A 23,605-nucleotide genomic window follows, 5' to 3' on the forward strand; every position below is an offset into this window, starting at 1 on the left:
CATGTCAGCATTCTTCCTCACCTGCCACCCCTGACTGCACGTCACTGCTAACTAGGTAGTACGCTTACATACTGATGACACAGCATCGGAAGCAACTGGGTGTTCAATGTTTTGCTTAAAGACACTTTAACAAGATCTCAACGATCAGATTGCACCATAACCTCTGGGTTGGGCGACTACCACGCTATCACTGAGCAATGCTCCTCCAAGTAGTCTTTTTCTCCACATAGGCATCAGCAGTTCGACTAAGGTAAATTATTTTGCCAGATTGATTCATCTTTGGTACGTAACGCCAATGATAATGGCGGTCAGTATGTGTATTTCCGTTTCCCAAGTAAGAGCAACATTTTACTTTGAAGTCACCACCACCCACTTCCGTTTTCAGATCGTAATTTGAATAGGGGGCAAGCATCTTTGCTGTCAGCCAGGATATCAGACTTTACACACGCACATACACTGCGAGGGGAGAAGTGAGACAGTGGTCCGTCTTTGTTTCCCCATAGAAAGCCGAAGCACCTCCCGGCAGAGGGTCCATGGAGAGGGGAGCCCTGCTTGTGCGCACCCGCGGCATCTTGATCGGATGCCGCCGTTAGCCTTTCGCCACTCAGCATTAATTGGTTGACCGATGGCTCCCAAACATGTGCTCTCTCCCAGAAGCGGAGGCGCCGGCGGCGGCCGCGGGTTCGGGCGGAAAAATATTTCCAAAGGGCAATTCTTGCCGTGTCTTGTGGCGCGGAACCTCAATGCGTGGACACCGAGACAGGAGAGGAGGACGCGGGCTATGGGCGGGATGCTGGCCCGGTGCTTTGTGACCGTCGTTACGGTGCTGATGCTGACGATCCAGTTGTCATTGGCTGCTGATGGTAAGACGCTGATGCTTTTATGCTTACACGACCTTTATTTACGCCCTTCGTCGCCAGTCAGGTAAACATAAATATTGGTTTAGCTGTGATTGTTGGCATTAAATTCTCTTTCGAAATGAGAAGGGTGTTTTTGAGGATTCATAGATGGTTATTGATTAGGATATTACTTATTGAGACATGAACAGTTGTAGGTAATCTTGTAATTCCCCATGGTATGCATTATAAAGCTATGTGTGAAAAAATATTTGGACTTTTTTCAGAAAATAAATACTGTACTCAAAATAGCATTATTTCTATTTGCCCATGTGGTCCTTATGTTTTCAGTATTGAAGTTTATAAAATGAAATAGGAATGACAGTTTTACCTCAATACATCCTAAATAATATACTGTATATATATTTTTTTACTGTGAATCTCACCTTATTTGTATGTAGCTTATGTAAACAACCCCCATCGTGCCTGGGTTCTATTTAAAGCATGTGTGATTGAACATCACTTGTTCCAACCATCCCCAAACACATCAGGAGCGCACAGTGGGCACACAGGCAGACACAACAACACTGACCGCGCTCTTGCGCTTCAATCCGGGAAGTATTATTTTTAAATGATCATTATTTGTCATGAATGGAGCATTGAGCTTGTAGTTGTTCAACCGCAATCATTTCCATAGGGAACGTTTCACTGTTGATTCAAATCAATGATTTATGATTCCCTTGTCCTCAACAAAAAAAAAAAAAATAACACACCAATACAGCCGTCTGACTTTAGCTCTTCCCGTGGAGAACCACAGTGTTCATTCCACATAAAATATGGCCTTTTGAAGTTGGAATTTTGTTGTAATGTTGTTAAATGTATTGTCACACAACAGAAATGAAGAGGACCGCTTGCAAATATTTGTTCAGTAGAGTGGGTACAATTAAGTCTCTTAAACGGTAAAAGGTTAATTTTCAAATATCAGATGAAAATAAATAAATACATACATACATACCGACCGACCGACCTACCTACCTACCGACCTACCTACCTACCTACCTACCTACCTACCTACCTACCTACCTACCTACCTACCTACCCACCTACCTACCTACCGACAGACAGACAGACAGACAGACAGACGTACATAAATGCAACTTGGTTTAAAAAGTCATGCTTAATATTGTGATGAACATGAAATGGAAGCAGCCCCGATGTATATGTGGTTAAAATCTGCCTCACAGCGGTTATGTTTAAATCCCGGCTCCATGATTAGCTTCTTCGCATATTACCAAAACATGCATGTCAGATTATTTATTTGTTTGTATTTTTTGTCAGACTCAAAATTGTCCACTGTTGTGAATTGTTGCCTTATTTGTTTATAAATGCACAGCACTGAGAGAGCAACCAATGCAGGGTGTGGCTGGTCCACCTGTCACCCGAAATTTTAGCTAGCATAGGCTCCAGCCATCTCACGGTCCAAATTAAGACAATTGCGATAGGAAATGGATGCATGTCTATAGTTGGCATTTGCTTCACGCTGCACTGCGTCATATTGGGAGGTGTTTCTAATTCTGTCCTACATGGGTCACCTTATTGGAAATGCCGCTCAGTATGATGCAGGATGAGGTACTTTCACTCTCTCTCTCTCTCTCTCTCTCTCTCTCTCTCTCTCTCTCTCTCTCTCTCTCTCTCTCTCTCTCTCTCTCTCTCTCTCTCTCTCTCTCTCTCTCTCTCTCTCTCTTACTCTCTCTCCCTCTCTCTCTCTTTCTCCAACCAAAAACGTGTTTCTTCCTGACCATCTCATGACATCCACGAACCAACAATGTCACAGAAAGTGGATAAAGGTTCAATGTTAAAAAGCGTTTGCTCCAAACCACCTCATTCAGATGAGAAATGGAGAGAAATGGAAGACCTTATCTTGGCATGGATGACTTGGATGACATCAGGTGTTCAATTTATTTTCTTTGTTCTTTATTTAAGTTTTTATCCCAATTTGAACAAATGGAAATGCACACAAAGTGAGCACCTTCTCAGTCATGTGATGTACGAATAACTTACCCTCTGATTTCACCAAGTTAAGCTTATTGTTGTTATTTATTGTAGAGATTCCTAACTTCTCATTTCACAAAAAGTTAAAATCAGAGAGGTCAAGTCTCATCTTTGCCATTAAACCTAAACATACGTAATGCTCCTGTTGTATGTTTGAATGTTTGCGTTCAAACTGACACATTTGTAGTTAAAACCTATATGAGTCAACAACAAAGTTATGAAAATAAGTAAAACTACAACACCTACCAACTACTACCAGCTGCTGTAAAGGCAGCCACTGTTGCGGCCCCATCTTGAAGTAAAATAATACAGTGAACCCTCGTTTATCGCGGGAGATACATTCCAAAAATAACCCGCGATAGGTGAAATCCGTGAAGTACAATGTACTGCAGTCAGCTTTTTTTTTTTTTTTACAAAACTGTACATGCAAAACTGTACATACTGCAGAATGAAACAAAAATCAAACCTCTTTTTTAATAGTTTAAAGAACGGTGTTGTAAAACAATATTTTGCTACGCCTATTCGTCCTGACTCCGCTGCGCTCTAGCGTCTTTTTCTACTGAAGGAGTCTTTCTCCAAGAGAAGAACATTGTTATCGGTAGTTGTTTGCACTCTTTCCTTTTTTTAGCAAGAAGATATTTCTAAACCGACATGGCCCGATTTCTAGAAGCAAAATGGTCCTGTTCAAAGCCAGTGTGTTTGATTTCATTCTGCATTGTTTGCAGTGTTGTTTGCAGTGTTATTTCTTTTACTTTGTTTGTTTGGACATTTGCATACCATTAGTTTTAAAAGTTGAAAACAAATCCGCGATGCACTGAAGCCACGATAAGTGAACCGCGAAGTAGTGAGGGATTACTGTACCCAAAACACAGACAGTCATATCATCTTGACCACTTTTCTGTATCTTCTTTGAAGCAGTTGTAGATGAAAGAGGAGAGGATCAAAGTGTCATTTCACCAGTGAATCAGGGACGTCATGATAACTATGTGCACACGTCTGCTATAAGCGAAGTCTGAAAGCAACAAGAAGCTGTAGTGTCCATTAACGAATCCATTAACGAAAAAGAGATTGGCTCTTGTCTCGTGTCCCATGTAAATCCACTTCAATTCCAAGCCACGACTCCCAGTTCCACATACGCATCAGTGCTTTACGCTGACGCTCCTTTCTTCTCATCGGCGGCTCCTCAAGCCATGTATCCATGATGATGCACACCGTCCAACAGCACTGACCTCTCCGCTGAACAAAGTGGGACCCTCCCTATGAAAAACAGGGGTGATACAAACGTGTTGTCGACAAGGCACAACCATCACGCACAGAGTCTCCTCTTGATGAATACTGTGGCCAAAAAATGATGGAAAACAATCCGCATCTGGGCCACACGACGCGACAACACCACAAAGTGACAAATTAAAACACACACAAACAACAACAAAACAAAACAGCAACAATAAAACCCCACATCTCATGAGAACACTTGTGGGCGACTGCCTATTCTGGCACCATTTTAGATTTGGAAATAAAAACTAGATTAAACGTGTTCTGCTTGCTGACTCTGTTTTCCATCCATTCTATCCCGACTCGGTGTTCTGATCCGCTTATCCGCAATGGTCGTGGGGCACATTGGATACTCTCCCAGATGTCATCAGGCAATAGTCAGGGTCCACCATGAACCGGTTTCCAGCCATTCGCAGGGCACAAATGGATGAACAACTATTTGTGCTTAAACCTGCGCTTATGGACAGTTTTTGAAATGTGTTTTTTTTAATGCGGGTGGAAACCAGAGTACAAGCAGAAAACCGACAAAGGCAGAGGAGAATATGCAAACTACACAAGAAGGCCTAAACTGGAATCGAACCCTGCACCTTTTATGTGTGATGCCCATGCGCTAACCAGTCCACTACATTGCCACCAGGCTTTATCTTGAAAGGGAAAATCTCATTTGCGTCAGGGGTCACATCAAGAAAGTAACATTGTTGGTAAGAAACAAAACCAGCAAGATTGATTGCACAGTTGAAAAAGGTTTTTTGATGGATCCTGTTTAATGGTTGAATGGGTTCTTGCTGTGTCTTCATTGGCTATGCAAAAAAATTAGATTCCTGTGTACTGTGATTTGTGTTCAAAAACATACTTTTCAATTCAAGGTCACACTAGGTCAGCTCTACTGCTACCTCTTTTCTGTGATGTTGTTTTCCTACACCGCACCTCATTTACATTTGAAGAGCATAAAGAGAGAGACCGTCATGTTAAGAATTGAGAAAGTGGAATTAATACAGAAAAGTTCGAAGGTTGGCAAACATTTGGGAGGAAAAAACTTGGCAAGCCAACCCAGTTAAAATTGGATAAAACCGCCCACTTTCTCTTTCATATCCTGCTAAAAGCAAGACGGAGTGGTTGAAAATGGGACTTTCCTTTTCTTGTTACATAACATTCAATACTTGCAGGGTTTTGTTTGTTGGTGAATGTGCCATTGTGGTCTTGTCCGCTGGAAGGCTACGGTTCTAAGTGTATGATTTTATTTGTGTCTGGCTGGCTCATATTTTGAACGTGTGTGTTTTCTCTCAGGGCTTTTCAGAGATCTTTGTTAACCGTCAATAGCTGAGATCTTTTGGTCTGAGTTACCATGGGAACAGATCGGCGGTTTATAGTTGTCTTGATTTATCAGTCAGTGGTTGGAATTACATGAGAGCAAATTCTATAGTCACTGAGAGTCTGGTGTTGCTGGAAAGCACATTTTAGACATCAAGTTCAGGAACACTGTTGGATTTTAAATGAAATGCTTTATTTCAGTCTGATAAACATCTATATGTGTATGCATTTTGAATTTGCTCACAATTATCAATCGCATGCTTTGTTCATGGTTTTCTTTGCAAATGATCATTCGCAGTCACCAAGATTGTTTTCTTCGCACTCATACATCATCTGTCTTAAATGAAACCGTGCACCAAAGGCAGTTTGATGGCAGTTACCGTGACTGAACTCCTTCGATTGGATTGGATTTGCCTTTATTAGTCACGCAGTGGAGAAATTTACATTTCACAGCAGCAAAGTTATGAAAGAAATGAAAGTAGAAAAGCAAAACACAGGAGCTGCTGGAAAGGCAGCCACTCTCGCGGCGCCGTCTTGAAGTCAAAAGAACATTACAGGCGCAAAAAAAACACAATGGCCCAGAGCTGTCCAGCGATGACAGTCGAATGGCACCGACATTCCTCCCTTTCAAAAACAGTACTGGCATATTCATGCTGCCGAAAAGGCGCAACCGCTCAGCACAGTCTCCTCCTTGATGAATGTCGTGGTCAAAAATGCTGAAAAACAATCCGTATCCGTTCCACACGACGCACAACAACACAAAGTAACAAACGAAAACACAAAAACAAGACAAAAACAACAAAAAAAGCAAGGCTGATCAGAGCACTTGCTGACGGCTGCCTACTTGGGCACCATCTTGGACTCCACTCCTGGTATCCTATCCTCCTTGGTATCGTCTGCTCCTTTGTGACCAACGAGATACCTCATTAAAGTTGTAAGATGCTTCTCTTGTTTCAGTTGGACAGACTCACCCTACATAGAGTGGTTCTGAACAGAATTCATTTGTTAGTCCCATCTGTCATTGATGATGCACACTCCACTTGCTGGCGGTAGACTTGTCTAGGTGCAAGATTGAGAGGAACGTAAAGCCTCAAAACCGGCCAGTAAGACTCATTGGCAATTTGAGGCCATGTTTCGCTGTCATATTGCGATATGAGGATTGGTGTCTGCTTTACACTCAATTTACATGAAAACATATCTAAAAGGCAGAGAAATATTCCTGAGAACTGTCCATTCAATCAATCAGACCCTAAAATGAAACCAATTAAACCCTTTCGGGGACATCAGCTACCACGCGGACAGCGATCATGTTCTCAAGTTGCATATAAGGGGTTCAGCTATGTAAATACATATAGGCATTATAGGAATCAAATTGTCCTATTCTGTTCCACTTCCGTATGGTCAGTTTGACCACTAACTACAGAACACAATTTTAACACGTGAAACATTACCGCAATTAAAAGTGTATTTATAAACTTGTGAAATAATCTTTCTGCAATCATCAACCCTTTTTTCACTTATATGTTCAGACGACATTTTCAATATTCTGCCGCTGCAGCTAACAAGGCAACATGAATGCATCAAAAATTGTGATGAAGTTGACAAAAGTAGAAACTCAAGGAAAAAAAGAAACATGCAAATTCCAAAGCAAGATAATTGGCGTCATCACTATGGTTCAATTCCAAATTGTTCAGTCTCAGAGGCATTAAACTCTAGTAGTTCTACTGTATCTGTTTTAGCATAGAATATCCTTCAAAATACAGACGAACACACAAAGCAGTCTATAACAGGTTAGCTTTATTGAAGGTTTAAATCACAGAATATAAGGCGTCCGATGCAATGCCCGTGGAATTAAAATACCGTCATTGAGGCACACGAGTTCGTACCTAACGATCACTTTTAACCCATCACTACCTCTCCCTGAAGATAGCTGAGCGGCTTATCTTTCATCTGATCAGAAGTTTGATGTACCCTCTGCGTAAAAGATTCTTTAAAACAAAAAGAACGTCATTGCATCAGGAAGCGATGAACTGCCTCATTCATTAAGCACTAAGGTTGATGAAACAGCCACACTGAACATCACACCCATATGAACACGCACGCACAACAGACGTTCAACCAATGAGTCAATTTGTCAACTTGTTGACTTTACAACTGTATTGTTCTTCAATAATTTGTTAACTAGTTGCTCCCAAAAAATAAATAAAATAAAAACTAACAACTGAAACCCTCAACTATTTGCTGCACCATCTATACTGGACCAAAAGAACAGATTGGAAGTTGGCTGAAGGTATACCAAAACTCAGATTTATTAAAAACGTTCAAAAACTTGGCAAGCCGGCTCCAAATGACTTTTGCTGCATCCCCACTTTGAAGACACAATCTCTTGGCCAAGTCCAACAAATCCCCTGTCTAGACATTTTTATGACCATTATGGCCACTATTAAGCTGTGTTATTTCGTGATGCATTTACTGTGCCATAGCCAATTACCTAAACAGAACCAGAAAAGGACACTGGGGATGCTGCCCATCACAGTCTTCGTTTTTTCAGTGTCTCTGGACTCTGTAAAGGGGTGGGACGTTGGTCTTCAGGGCGAAAATGACAACTGTACGGAATGGAATAGTGGAAAACTGAGTAGGACCGAATGCAAATGTAGCCCAGGGCTCAAATGGTGATGAATACAGACACCCCAACCTCCTAGTCCAGCGCCGTCAAAATATCTTGATCACATTGTAATGTTTTCTTCTCACTATTGTTAGTGAAACCCAAACAAAGTAACATCATTATTGGATTGGATTTCCCTTTATTAGCCGCAAAGTGATGATAGGAATGAAAGTAGAAAAACAAAATATATGAGCTACTGGAAAGGCAGCCACTCTGGCGGTGCTGTCTTGAATACAAAAGAACAAAAAAAACTAAATAAATAATATGACAAAACAAAAACAATATGACAACACAAAGACACAGAGAGTAATTCATTCTTAAGCACTTTCGATACCGTCTTTGTTGTGAAGCAGTTCTAGATGAAAGAGGAGATGATCAAAGCGTCTTTCCACCAGTGGATCAGGATTATTATGTATATAAATGTTGAATCAGAATTCAAAAAGCATGCAGAAATTGTTCCAAAGTAACATTTAAATACTGCATCCAACAATTTTCCAATTATTGTCACAAAGACTTTGTTTAAAAAACGGAACTCTGGGGTTTGAACATCTGTTAAATGTTTGGGGAAAATGGCAATTTTAAATGGACCATGTGTCAAATTGAAAAGACCAAGTTTATTCTGCTACAAACATGAAATAGATGCACCTTTTTTTCTTTTATAGTAGGCCATATAAGATCACGTGGCAGTCCGATTCACATCCCCTTTATGATATACATTGGGACCTTGGTTTACGAACCCCTTGGCTTACAAACTTTTCGGTTTATGAACGCTACATTTATGAAAATTTTACCATGGAATACAAACTATTTTTCAGGATACACACGGAGCTGCCACAATGAGTGATGTGTTGTTCGTGAATGAGCCCGTTCTCCAAATAAGGAAATGGACTTTTTTTGTCCTCTATTCCCCGCTGCCAGTCGTCGGTTAAAGCCACGTGATTGGTCAAGAACCCAGCAGTGTGTGGGGGGGGGGGGGATGGTTAAACATTAAAGATACATTAAAGATTAAAGATACATTAGTTTATGTATTTCGAACGCCGCTCCCATCGATCCATCTTGCTAATCTACGCTCACTACCAAACAAGATGGACGAACTTCTTCTTCTCACAAAAAAACAATAAAACATTTGCACGTTCTGCTGCGCTCTTCTTCACTGAGACCTGGCTCAGTGACCGCCACCCGGGTTCTGCGCTACACCTACCCGGCTTCCGTCGGCTCAGAGCCGACCGCGACACGGAGCAATCGGGGAAATCTAAAGGTGGTGGACTATGCTTCTACATCAACGAAGAATGGTGCACCGATGTCACGATGCTCGACGCACATTGCAGCCCTGGCTTGGAATGGCTGTCTCTCAACTGCAAGCCATTCTACTCACCACGTGAGTTCGCTTCCTTTATTCTCGTCGCCGTGTACATCGCGCCACAAGCTAATGCTAACGCGTGTATACAAGCGCTAGCGGACCATGTAAACAAACTCGAACTAAAATATCCACAGTCACCCCTGATCATTTTGGGCGATTTTAATCAAACGCGTCTAAACCGTCAACTTCCCAAGTATCAGCAGCATATTGACTGTTTCACCAGAGAAGAAAACATTCTAGATAACTGTTATACAGCACTCAAAGGGGCATACCGATCTGTTGCGCATGCAGCATTGGGTCTTTCTGACCACTATTTAATCCACTTAATTCCCACATACAGACAGAAACTCAGATGTGTAAAACCGGTAGTAAAGACTGTTAAGAAATGGACTAATGAAGCAAAGTTAGCTCTACAAGAATGCTTAGACCGCACTGATTGGAGCGTCTTTGAAACTTCAACTGGCACATTGGATGAATACACAGACACTGTAACATCATACATTAGTTTCTGTCAGGACATGTGTGTACCAACAAAGTCCTTCCGCTCATTCAACAACAACAAGCCATGGTTCACAAACTCAGGCAGCTTAGGAAAGAGAAAGAGTCCGCATTTAGAAACAGCGATCGAGCAGTTTACAAACTCGCCCGAAATAGACTGACAAAGGAAATTAACATCGCAAAGAAGAGTTATGCGGAGAGGCATAACAAACAGTCTCCTCTAACGACTCTGTATCGGTGTGGAATGGCCTGAAAGCAATAACAAATTATCGTTTACCATCCCCCCAAGTAGTGTACAACAATGGTCTGGCTGATGAGCTAAATACATTCTTTTGCCGATTTGAAAAGGACACCCCCATTTCTCTCGTCCCTCCACCATTACCAGAAACTACCATATCTCCGCCCTCTGCCCTACAGATCCACGAACTGGACGTGAGACGGCTCTTCAAGCAGCAGAAGATCAAGAAAGCTGCGGGACCTGACGGAGTGTCCCCCTCCTGCCTGAAAGTCTGCGCTGACCAGCTGGCTCCGGTCTTCACACGAATCTTCAACAGATCCCTGGAGCAGTGTGAAGTCCCATCCTGCTTCAAACAGTCTACTACCGTCCCAGTTCCAAAGAAATCAGCACCCTCGGGATTGTACGACTATAGACCTGTTGCTCTGACGTCTGTGGTCATGAAGTCCTTTGAACGCCTCGTGCTGAACCACCTAAAGAACATCACCTGACCTCTGCTAGATCCACTTCAGTTTGCCCACTGGGCAAACAGGTCTGTGGAGGATGCAGTCAACATCGGACTGCACCACATCCTCGACCACCTTGACACCACAGGAACCTACGCAAGGATCCTGTTTGTGGACTACAGCTCTGTGTTCAATACCATCATCCCAGAACTCCTCATCCCCAAACTTCTCCAGCTTGGTGTGTCCCCCACAATCTGCCAGTGGACCCTCAGCTTCCTGACAGGACGGACACAACAGGTCAGACTGGGAAATATATCATCCTCAACACGAACCACGAGCACTGGAGCCCCGCAGGGATGCGTCCTCTCTCCATTGCTCTTCTCTCTCGACACGAACGACTGCACCTCAACGCACCCAGCTGTCAAATTCATAAAGTACGCAGACGACACCACGGTCATCGGTCTCATCAAAGACGGCGACGAGTCTGCGTACCGACAACAAGTGGAGCAGCTGGAGCTCTGGTGCAGCCGTCACAACCTAGAGCTGAACACACTCAAGACCAGGGGTGCTCACACTTTTTCAGCATACGAGCTACTTATAAAAACTACTGAGTCAAAATGATCTACCCACGACAAAAATGCAAAACATAATTATTTTCAAATGTTCTAAGGATTCTTTGTATGTACAATACGTCTGTGGTGGTTCTTAATTTGGTTCTCAAATTTGTACAGATGACGGCTGAAGAAACCTTCTCATCGTTGTATGTACAATGTATGTTGATGTACCTTGCATAACTGAATAAGCCAATATTGCACAACACACATAATAACTACATATACATAACATAATAAATAACTATTAACATTTTTTGTAATTACCTGAGTTTACTTTGATGACTTGCACTGAATTGAATCACCCAGGGATGCATAGTCCGTACAGTAGCTGCTGACAGCCAGCCTCAAGCACATTTCCAAATGTTCATCATTCATGGTGGAACGGTATTTGGACTTAATGATCTTCATGTAGGAAAAGGCTGACTCACATAAATCAGTGGAGCCAAATAATGCAGTCAAGGAGGTAGCACATTTCCTCATGTTGGGGTACTTTTCCTGCGTGAGTAAGTTACAGAACTGCCCATGAGCCCTGGACTTCAGCAGTGAGAACACTCACAATCTCCGATGTCTTTCCACATTTGCTGGGTTAAATCCTCAGCCATGGCTTCACAGCGCAGACAGCTGCAGAGCTTTGATTGAAGATAATATATCTGCCTTATTTTTAAAGTCCCTGAACAAGGAGTCAGCTGCTTCAACGAATGCTTCTTTTACCATCTCTCCGTCTTGGAAGGACTTATTGTTTTTAACGATGGCGTGACTCACCCGGAACAATGCTTCGGTTGGCGGCTTTCGCTTTTGAAGTATGTTGAGTGAAAAATGACTGCTGACCAGACAACTGGGATTTTAGTTCGTCCACCGTTCTCTTTCTCAGCTGGATTTTCGGCGGGAAGTCATGTCGTATTTTCCATGAACAGTCCGAAAATGCAGCTCCACATTTTCCCATTCCGTATGAAAGTAATATGTTTTACCCCCTTACTTTATCCAGGTTTCTCACTCATTTTGATCACCATATGTTTTAGCAAGGGCTTAAAATCTGAGGTAATTCGCTGACTAGCTTGTAAATTTTGCTGCGTTTAGCGCCGTTGTTTACGCATGCACGGCGACCTAAAGGTAAAAACGAATAAAGGTATTCTGATTCTGATTCTGATGCACGGCGACCTAAAGGTAAAAATTCAGTTGTCATCTGAATGGTTGCCCTGTATGTAAATCAAGTGACGGGACGTTTGATAGGCTGACAAATGTTTTTTTTTTTTTTACTGTCGCGCTGCGATCGACCAGTACTACCTCCGCGATCGACCGGTAGATCGCGATCGACGTAATGAGCACCCCTGCTCAAGACAGTAGAGATGATCGTGGACTTCAGGAAACATCCATCACCACAGCTACCCCTCACACTATCCAGCTGCCTTGTGTCAACCGTTGAGACTTTCAAGTTCCTGGGAATCACAGTCTCCCAGGGCATGAAGTGGGAGGTCAACACCAACTCTGTCTTGAGAAAGGCCCAACAAAGAATGTACTTCCTGAGGCTGCTAAAGAAGCATGGCCTGCCACAGGAGGTGCTGCAACATTTCTACACGGCTGTCATCGAATCCATCCTGTGTTCTTCCATCACCGTTTGGTTCGGGGCCGTCACAAAAATGGACAAAATCCGACTTCAACGGACAGTTAGGACGGCGGAAAAAATCATTGGCACCGCCCTACCCACTCTCGAGGACTTGCACACTGCAAGAATCCAAACTTCGGCGCGGAAAATCTTACTGGACCCTCTGCACCTTGCTCACCACCTTTTCCAGCTACTCCCCTCAGGTCGGCGCTACCAATTTTGACTTTCATCCATGGTGTCCTCCATGGTCATTTCCCTGACACAAATATTCAATTTGCTCCCCTATAACTAATAGGGATGGAATTTGCTATTGTTGAAGAGTCTGCTGCATGTATCGCATACATGCATCCACACACTTTCTGACAAGTGCTTGGTAGTATTGATTCCACCATTAAAAATGCAGATCCAAGCTGCAGGCATTGTATATTTCTAAACTTGGAGCAAAACTGTTGTGAACTTCACCATGGCAGTGAAATCAGTCCTCTGCTGAATAGTACATGTGGGATGTGGAGCAGCATGGGATTGACTCAATCCCTTAAAAAAATAAACAAATCTACAAACAAATAAACCAACAAACAAACAAATAAATAAATAACCAACTAATTAACCAACCAACCAGCCAACTACCAACTAACTAACTAACTAACTAACTAACTAACTAACTAACTAAATAAATACATTAATACATATATAAATTCATACTGTGATGTCGCGAGACGCTGGGTCCTGGAGGGCAAATACATTCCCCTACATTCCCTACCCAGAGAGAGTTTTGGCCCCATCTGGTGGAAGGCAGCAATTCAAACCCCACACCTATGGCTGATCACGGCTTGATTGGTAAGCAAGTCTTTTAAGCAGAGAGCCTCTGAGTGTGGAGGCCGGGCGAGACAAGCGCCATTGCTGTGCGCTGTGGAGATACTGATTGCTGCATGGAACTCATCGCCAGTTGGGACCATACGGCAGAACACTGGATTTGGACCCTTGCTAAAGGTGGCTAGGCTACCTGAGAAGGACATCAAGAGGGGTGAGGCCTAGAAACACATGGAAAAGAACTCTGTCTTCAGTTTCACCTCAGAAGAGACTTTATTATGATTTGAGTATTGGAAGAGCCACTATTATTGCCTTTGTTGCTTGTGAATACCCGCTGAAACCCTTTATTAAAACCTTTGTTTGCATTCAAACCTGTCACCCATTGCGCTCCTTGTCCTGTCCAACTGAGAGCGAGCCTATCATGACATTACAATACATACATAATTGGGTGAGTGGGGGGAGGGGGGCGAATGCATGAAAATAAATAAATAAATAAATAAATAAATAAATAAATAAATAAATAAATGTTGATTTCAGCTCAGCTCAAAACTACTGCTGGGTTTTGGACAGCAAATGCATTTTCACATTCTTTCATCACACAACCATTGAATGCGGAATCCTTTCAAATGGGTTCTTCCCAGTAATTGTACTTTTGCCGAAAAAGATATCATCAGAATCATCTTTATTGGCCAAGTCTATAGAAAACACAAGGAATTTATTACTAGTAGTACACACCGCTCTAATACCGTCATAAAAAAACAAAACATGATGAATAAATATGGAAGGATATTCCAAAAAGAGTAAGTGGTACATCTCAGGAAAACTGTGAGACAATGTGCAAGGTATCAAGCAGAGTTAAAGTGATCAGTGGTCCAATATGATAACAGTTGTACAGTTGGTGCAAAAAAAGATCTGCGAACCATTCTAATTTGATCAGTCACACTCTGAAAAGACATCATACCCTCAAAAAATTACAAATCCAATATAATTATAATGCTAAATAGTAATTGGAATGCATGTACAGAGAGTTTTATCCGCACCATGCATTGTCCAAAATGATTTAGCAAGTCTTATAATCAGTTTTTTTAAAACAGATTGAGTGTTGACGCGTAAATAGAACTGGTTCAACCAACGGAAAGGTTAGAGTTTTTTCTCCACACTGGTCTTGTTGTACGTTCATCTCTCCAGTCCAATCATCCAAATTTGCAACCTGCCTTCGTGTTAGGATGTCGTCAGAGGCTAACAGCGACATACCGGCAAGGGCATTGAGACGCTGGCGAAATGGGCTTTTTTTTTGTGATTGCTTAACAGTTTTATGTGATGCACGTTATTCAGCTAAGTATTGCCGTACACAAACAACGTATTCCGGCTGTCAGCTCTCAAAGAGTGTGTGTCACACAACACTGTGCATATCACATATTCTAAAATGAAAACTAACAACAAACAAAATACACTGTGAAACATGGCAGTCACTTTGTTTTGCCGATTTTTCTACAACTGGTACAGGGTGTCTCAAATCTAGGCACAATGAACTCACAAGGTAATCTCGAGAGCTGTGTGCTTCCCATGGGCAGAAAGTTTGGTCCCAGTCGCAGGTCATGGCTTGTGCAACAGGATACTGACCCAAAATACAGCTAAAAACACTAATGTGTTTTGCTGAGAGCAAAACATGTTACTCTTCTCAAGTGGCCTTCAATGAGACTCAATCTAAATGGTCTTTAACATCTGTGGAAGAAAGTAGAAGCATGTCTGTGTGAGCTCTCAGTCGTACAGGAATAGTCCATCGATGAAAAGGTTTCTTCATATATATAGGGCCGATACTACCAGTAAGACTTTAGTTCGCTGAAGAAGCATCATGGATAAGAAGCGAAACGTCCGAGACCTTCAAAGAAGTACAGATGACGGCTGAAGAAACCTTTTCATCAAAAGTAGAAACATGCCATCTGGAGAAAGAACCCCTTTCAAACCTCATGCAACTGGAGTAATTTGCTTACGAAGAGTGGCCTTAAACACTCGCTGAGACGTGCAGAAGCCTCAATGAAAGCACCCATTATTCTTTGATTTCAGTGATTGCCTGAAACGGTTTTGAAAAAAAAAAAAAAAAAGAATTACATAAATTGAACCATCATTTTTATGTTAGCCTGTTTATGAAGAGAAATTCTGTTTCACTACAATTTAAAAACAATATGTAGTTTTCATTGATTAATTTATTGTCATTTCTGTGATCACTGAGATTCGTCGGTGTAGGCGTGGTCCATCGAGGAAAAGGTTTATTCAGCCGTCATCTGTACTTCTTTGAAGGGGTCGGATGTTTCGCTCCTCATCTGAAGAGCTTCGTTAGGAAAATCAAGTTGTGCTGGTAACTCTGGTGTGGCCGTTCCAGACCTTTGCTCTGATAGGTCCATGTCCGGCACAGGAATCTATCAGAGCAGAGCGAAACGTCAGACACCTTCAAAGAAGTACAGATGACTGAAGAAACCTTTTCCTCGATCACTTATATTATTGTAATCTCTCTTTCACCAACCCATTGTCTCTGTTAATGTGTCCATCAATGACCTGATTGCGTTGGCGAAGCATTTTAGACATAAAAGAAGTATTGAATGAATGTGAGAAATATTGGATTAATCAAATCAAATATTTCTGATTTGTTGTTGAGCTACATGCATGTTTTTGCATGTGTTTGAAATTGAGTCGAGAGTGTATCAATGGATTAACACATTAAAAAAAAATAAAAGAAGCGTAATGTTGACCGCACAGCTATAACATTGATAGGATAGCGAAAGGTTAAAATCCGTTTCCATGGACTGCAGAATCTACCGGTTAATCTTTTTGAGATTTCCAACAAGCTTCTTATTTTCACATAATTTAGTACACAATGGCTTTCCTATTTGCTGCCAGCAAAGTGAATAGCAGTGTGTGGAGCGGATGATAATGATTATGAACCTAACAAACCTCCCATATTTTAGTGTCCTTTAATGTTCTGTTCTTATATGTATGTGAATATTTGAGCCAATCGCAGGCTTACATCTAAAGTTATGCCCCCTGTGGAATGTGATCCAAGGCTTACCCTCATGTGGTCCCAGGGAAGTGGCCGAAGCAATGCATCAGCACCTCACACATGCTCCCTCCACCACAGCAGCCGTTAATCATTTCACTTCTGTCTGTACAACTGCACTTCGTTCTGCTCTGTGCCGACGTGATTATACACTGGTGGGCTTTGCCACCCTCTTCCTCAAACTGATGAGAGAAGGTATAGGGGAAGGGAGAGAACGCCAGTCCGTGTCTTCCCGTTATATAAAAGATTAAAAAGTTGAGATTTACAGAATACTATAACCTCGAGCTATGAATAAGTGTCCTTCCTTGACAAGGACAAGTCCTTCCAAAAAGAGTGCTCGGGTTCGTTTTTACGTCAACCATCAATCTCATTGATATTCTCAGTCTTCCAATCAAAATGTGCTCCTAATGAAATATCTTCACTCTTCTTTGTGCCTGGTGTTGAGGCTGCTGCTACGCTATACTGATCGACGGCCAAAGGCGTTTATTTTTTTCCTCTGTTGCCAGGCAGAAACATGGAAGCAGCTTGAGGCTATTGTACAAGGAGGTCCTGATGATCGCCCGCTTTAGTCGAGCTGCCTTTGAATGGGCCGCTGAGAATAATAGACTGCAGGTGATTGAATGGTTTACATATTGCCAAGTGATTTTTGATACGACTAGGTTTACATGATAGCACTGAAGAATCCAAATTCATTATAAAAAAAAGTTTACAGAGAGCATTTACGGTAGTTGGCCAAAGTTGACAGTCATTTAAATATTCATATGACTCCCCTTATTTACTGATATGCTCACCTCAAGTTGCACCATCTATACCAAATGCAGTGGGGCTATCTATAAACTGGAATTTAGTTTGATACAGTTTGTTTTTGAACATGTTAATTTATATTGTTTTGCTGTGTGTGGCTATTTACCCTTACCAATTGGTGTATATTGATCACAACCCATGACTATTGCTGCTGACTATTTTTTATTTGACAGTTTAATAATAAATAATAATAATACATTTTATTTCAAGCGCCTTTCAAAACACCCAAGGACACTTTACAATAAAAACAATAAAACAAAGCACATAACAATAAAACCATAAGTAAAATGATACATCATAAACTCATTCACTGCCAGGCGATGTGCAAATGTTTCCACCTCAGTGCCAGGGTTTTTGTCATTTTCACTCAAATTGCAGGACCCACAGAATATTAAGTTTTAGGACAACATAAACATTCAATGCAGCGTAAGAAACAGCAGACTCTCTTTTTTCATTGCAAAAAAAAAACATTTTTTTTTTAGCTTATTTGGTTGTAGAGTTATCTGCATGGAAATTCGGGGCGGCTGTACAAAAGGTAAATGCTGCCCCCTTGTGAGAGGGAAAAACATCGCCAGAGGTCTGATCAAAGCTTCAAACGCACCCTCGAGCAAGAAAAAAAACAAAACCGAAACAAATTCGGGAATGGCGCTCCACGTCATGTGTTTCACTTCCAGAATAAATTTGGGAATGGCAGTGAATGGGTGAATATCGGACGCATTCTAGATCAAGGGTGTCAAACTCATTTTTTGCCGCAGGCCACATTGGATTGGATTAGCCTTTATTCGTCTCACAAGTGAATACATTTAAATTTCACAGCAGCAAAGTCATGAAAGTAAGAAAGGAAAAAAGAAGAAAAACAAAATACTGGACCTGCACCCACTCTCGCGCCACCATTTTGAAGTAAAAAAAAATGTAGTTGTGCTTCTCTCTTGGGGGGCGTTATGAATTTTGAGAAGTCTTTATAATGTTTAATCCCCTCCACATAGTACATATATAGCGCACAACAAATTATTGAATAACTATTTTTTAAATTTGAAATAAAAATAAGGATACTTATTGTGGTTTACAGGGGACAATTTGAAATTTTGGCTCAGACTTGAGCAAGCATCATGGAATTTCACAAGTTTGATTTTCTTTTGAGGGCCGAATAAAACGCTGCGGCGGGCCAGATTTAGCACCCGGACCTTGACTTTGACACCTCTGTTCATCCCAATTGACAAAATGTTGATCTAAAGATGTCGGATTACCCCCCCCCCATCTTGCCATGCGTGCACCATGGATGGCGGTAAAACAATCTGAATACATTGACGCCACAGGAACCAATAATTTTAATGCATCATTATGGACAATGCCCCTATCGTCAGTATTTAACATGCATCTCACACTCGCACGCACACACACACACACCTGCAGGTTAAGGCACATATAACATAAGGTGCCTTGCTACCTACTCTAACTTTGCAGATGGTTATGCCTGCAAACAAAAAATAGCACTCAAACAGAAATAAGGAAGAGGTAATCGAATGAAAAACGATTCCCTTCACTTGTAGATTAATTACACCGTGCAAAGCAAGGCTCAGTTACAATTATGCAGATCAGAGATTTCCTGGATACATTGATTTTGTCATCTTAATTAGCCACACTTTGTTTTCCTTCTTATCTATGGGGGACTATTTTGATGTTGTGTGTTTCCTCATTAATGTGTTTGGGGAAGGTTAATGATATTCCTGCAGTCTCAAGTGGGAAGCACCGGGATGCACTCACCTTGTTCAAAGACTTCGCCATGTGTGCATGTGTGAGCAAGATATAGTCAACTCAGTGTCATGAAATCCATGCTGTTCGTGCAGTGTGGCTCTGCGGGGAATTCACAATCCGTCTCCCCACATGCAGAAGTGTGCAGGTGTTTATCTGGATGATGGAGACATTGCATACTAAATGCTCCCTTCCAGTTGTGTCATGCAGGAAATGAGTTTGTTTTGCTCTTTTAATTATCACAAGACTGGCATGGTGCACTGTCGGTTGTTAAATCGCAATATCACCCATAAAATCTTCACATTGATGTACATTGTAAATGAAGTATGTTGGGTCAAAATATATTCAAAGCTACTGTATGCACTTGAAGAGGTACATTTTTATGGACATTTGCACTTAATTATAATAATATTAAAAAAAATAATAAGATTTGTCATTATGGAGAAATAACATACCAAATGCATTACCACAAATGCAAACACTGTAAGTCATGCAGATACAGAAAAAACATTGAATTCATCAGTTTGCGTAAAAATCATTCTTTTCCATTTCCATCAATCAATAAACTCCCAATCAAGCAATCATTGTGGTGGCTAAGATGGTTTTCTAAAAGTGACATGCGTTTTCATTTTCATTAGAAATGAAAGGAATAATTTATATCTGTCTGGATCTCAAGGATCTTTCAAGGGCAGAGCATCAAATTGGCGTCAGCAGTTTGAAATGTATTTTCAAAGCGGTTGGAGAACGATGAAGAATTAGAGGAATATTTTGGAACTGCATGATCATTATAAAACAATCAAAGAAGGTATTATTAATGGCCAGTGGATGAGGAGAGTACACTCTGTGCCTTTTAATGATGCTGAGACTGCACCATCGCGTCGAGGGACAGCTGTGCTTTGCATTTGATTTACCGAAAGAGGTTGGCAACTGCCTGTACATCTTCCTCATCACCATCAGCAGCATAATTCTTCACTCGTTTTTCAAATAACACGTTCAGAAGTGTAACTTTGCTATTCGTGAAACTAGCCTGAGACATGTCGCATTTTGTACTTTTTTTTTTGAGCCTCCTTCCGTCTTTCAAAATCAACTGCTGTCAAAGGGTATTTTGTTTGATATTTTCCTTCAAAGGTAGTTCACAAGTGTCTGTGTCTTTTACATTACATTATTTAAATGGTAGGAAAAAGTAATCTAGTGCGGAATTAAATATTCAACAGGTTTTCGCATTTTTCATTTTGATATGCTCTTTGTGGGTGGCACGGCAGTGACATGTGATCACATCCGCCTAACAGTCTAGAGGTGCAGGGTCTTATTTGACGATATTTTGCAATGTGATAGAAGGGGTATTATAAACATGATGCAGTTCTATTTTATATGTGATCACACATCCTAAATTGTTCAAATTAGGAACGCGAAATCGTCTAGCACAAGGATGTCAAACTCATTGTTTTGCCATGGGCTATATTGTAGTTACGGTTTCCTCTCAGGGGCCGTTATGAATTTGGGGAAACCATTAAAATGTTTCATCTCCTCCACATATTACATATAGAGCGCACAACAAATTAATGAATAACTAGTTTTCAAATTTGAAGCAAAATATCATGACTGTTATTATGGTTTACTTGAGACAATTTGAAATTTTGGTTCAAACTTTAGTAAGAAGCAATGAATTTAACAAGTTTGATTTGCTTGCACGGGCCGAATAAAATGATGTGGCGGGCCAGATTTGGCCCCTGGGTCTATCACTAACCTTTGCCAATGCTGTCGTAGCGGATTCTAAATTATCACATATGTTTGCATGCCCTCAGATAAAATCATTCACAAATCAACTGTAAGAGAGTGTGCCGCCTCGCACTGAATGTTGATGTATGCATAACCTCAAAATGTCAAGGCTGTCATTTAACTTCAAATGCACTCCTTTCATCAATATTTGCTGGATGTTGATGTGTTACTATTTATTTCCATCCAGGCGCATCAACAGATGGGCATCAGGCTTTTCGTTGGACTGCAGTAACTGAACAAGTCAAAGAGGAGGGAGTGATAGGGAGTCTCGGGCTCAAAATGAAAATGGAATCAATCTTGGCCTCTTAAGGGTGACTGGAGAAGAAAAGGATATAGAACTGGGTGGCCTCATCTCCTCTCTCCAGCTCGCCACGTTATTGCTGCAGCTGCACACCACCTTCCATGAAACACTCACAGTCCGTTGGGTCTTCGAATCACAGATGTGTGTGTGTGTGTGTGTGTGTGTGTGTGTGTGTGTGTGTGTGTGTGTAAACTGGATTTTTGTTTTCTTGCTTAAATGTGCTAGTCTGTTCCTTTCCGCATCAATTGCTGTGACTGCTGACAAACACAATAGTCTCGGCAGTGAGGTGAACATAGAGTTTATTTGTATTTATGGACCGACGGCAAATTTTGAGGTGTCGTTTTTTGGGTCAGATAATATTTTAGATGTGGATTTGACCTATAGACCTATCCCAGTTGACTTTGGAAGGGAGTTGGTTATACCTTGGCTATTCGGAAGGCCACTGCATCTTGTATGGACAGACAAACAACCATTTACCTTCACATTCACATCTTTACAACAAATTAATCTCCAATGAATCTGAAATGTATAATTTGAGACTGTGGCAGGATTCATCAGTTATCCCCAAGAAAAAAAAAAGACACCATCAAGCTACCCGAAAACACAACCTCAGGTAAAACATGCAAATACCACCCCAAAACGGCTGGAACTAAGATACAAACGCCAAACGAATGAATTGTCAGGCAGATGCGGGAACCCATCAGTTACTTTTCTTCTCATAGAGAAAGATTGGATTTTTAAACTCAAATTTTCTGTTCGTAAAAAGGAAAAGCGGCTCAGAAAGTCTTACTTCAAGGTTCGCATTGAAAGGTCAAACACTCCCATGTTCAAATGCTCATTACAATGTATCGACTCAGAAAAGAAAGCTTGCTTGAAAAAGACACTTTTGTAATGTTAGATAAGGTCCATCTAATAGAGAAAAAAATATGTGGACAAGATTTTAGAAGTGGAATCAGCCTTCCTCAAAATGTAACTACACGAGAACCCGGAGCAGAGGGCTGCAGCAGTTAGGACAAGCTATTGGAGCAGGTGTGCTCAGTTACAAATATGAGTGTCATAGACACTAAAAATAATTTCTGCATCCGATCTGATATAGTATCATGGAGAACATGTGTTGTCCTCAATGAACATCTGCTGCATTGGTGATCAGTCCGTCATATTGTTTTGAATTTTAGATTCATATGTTGGCTTTGCTTTTGCTTTTGCTCGGGTGTGTTTGCCACATCACCATGAAGAAGCAGCTCATCTGAATCTGACCTCGTCCTTGGATTTTGGTCATTATCCTGCAAATTCAGTGCATGTAAATAACAGCTAAGTCTAAGCGCCTTCCAAACTGGGGCAATATGGGTCATGAAAAGTATTCTGCCTGCAGATGAACACAGTTATGATGATAGCACGATTAAATGTCAGTCAAATCAGTTACATTTGAAATTGCATTCCTCTGCGGGCAATTCGTGCCACTTCGTTTATGGGTTAAACTCAATTCGTTCGATTAAGCCAATCAATTTGCACGTAATTATATTTCTCATTATGTACATCGGGTGAAGTAATTCATTCATCACTGCGATTGGAGTAAGGCCATTCTTCTGGTTCAATCAATCAAAGGCAACTCTGCATTGATCTGACATCTGCATACTGAGTATTAAAATCAGTAAATGACACGGAATAGATAAGAGTGAAGAATCTGGTGAGAACTACAACTGTATCAATGCACTCTACTGTCACAAGGCACTCAGAATTTGATGAGAAAGTGATTCTTTGAAGAGGATTATGAAAATCTGGTTGGGTCAGATTTACGAAGTGTTTGGTGGTGATGCTGTGCTCTTCCGAGCGTGTGTGTGTGTGCTGTTGGTTACATAACAAGTAGCAACTAATTAGACCCATACTCATTCTCTTTAGGAAACCTTTCAATGCTCCAGAGACTTCCTTTTTGAAAATCTTCATCATCAGCACAAAGGGGCAGTCTTCAATACTTGATGCAGTCTGACAAAAGTATCGGTTTCAAACGCAACGTTGCCATGGCTCCCTGTTTATAAAACCCGCACGCGCACCTGCTCGCGCCGGTATCGTGCTACCAGTGGGGATACAATAAGGGCAAAGCCACATCAAGAGCTGAAGGCCAATCACGTGCATGCCGCGCAGTCATTGAATTATAGAGCATCACGTGGAGCATCCTGCAGCAGTTTTGCCATCCTTTAGTGGCAAATCA

The 23,605-nt window shown here is 41.3% G+C and overlaps 1 protein-coding gene across 5 annotated transcripts in view; it reads left to right on the top strand.

The window, feature by feature from the left end:
• The first annotated feature begins 408 nt into the window (after positions 1 to 408).
• kiaa1549la (KIAA1549-like a) overlaps positions 409 to 23,605 on the top strand; it is a 111,194-nt gene continuing 87,997 nt past the window's right edge. For all 5 annotated transcript variants that reach the window (XM_088997502.1, XM_088997504.1, XM_088997503.1 and 2 more), the window contains exon 1: positions 409 to 863. In XM_088997502.1, the coding sequence (XP_088853628.1) occupies positions 626 to 863 (238 nt within the window). In that variant the 5' untranslated portion in view covers positions 409 to 625. The remainder of the gene's footprint in view (positions 864 to 23,605) is intronic.

The sequence above is a fragment of the Hippocampus bargibanti genome, linkage group LG05 (assembly GCF_051943395.1).
Source record: "Hippocampus bargibanti isolate YZ-2025 linkage group LG05, ASM5194339v1, whole genome shotgun sequence".
Classification (NCBI taxonomy): Eukaryota; Metazoa; Chordata; class Actinopteri; order Syngnathiformes; family Syngnathidae; genus Hippocampus; species Hippocampus bargibanti.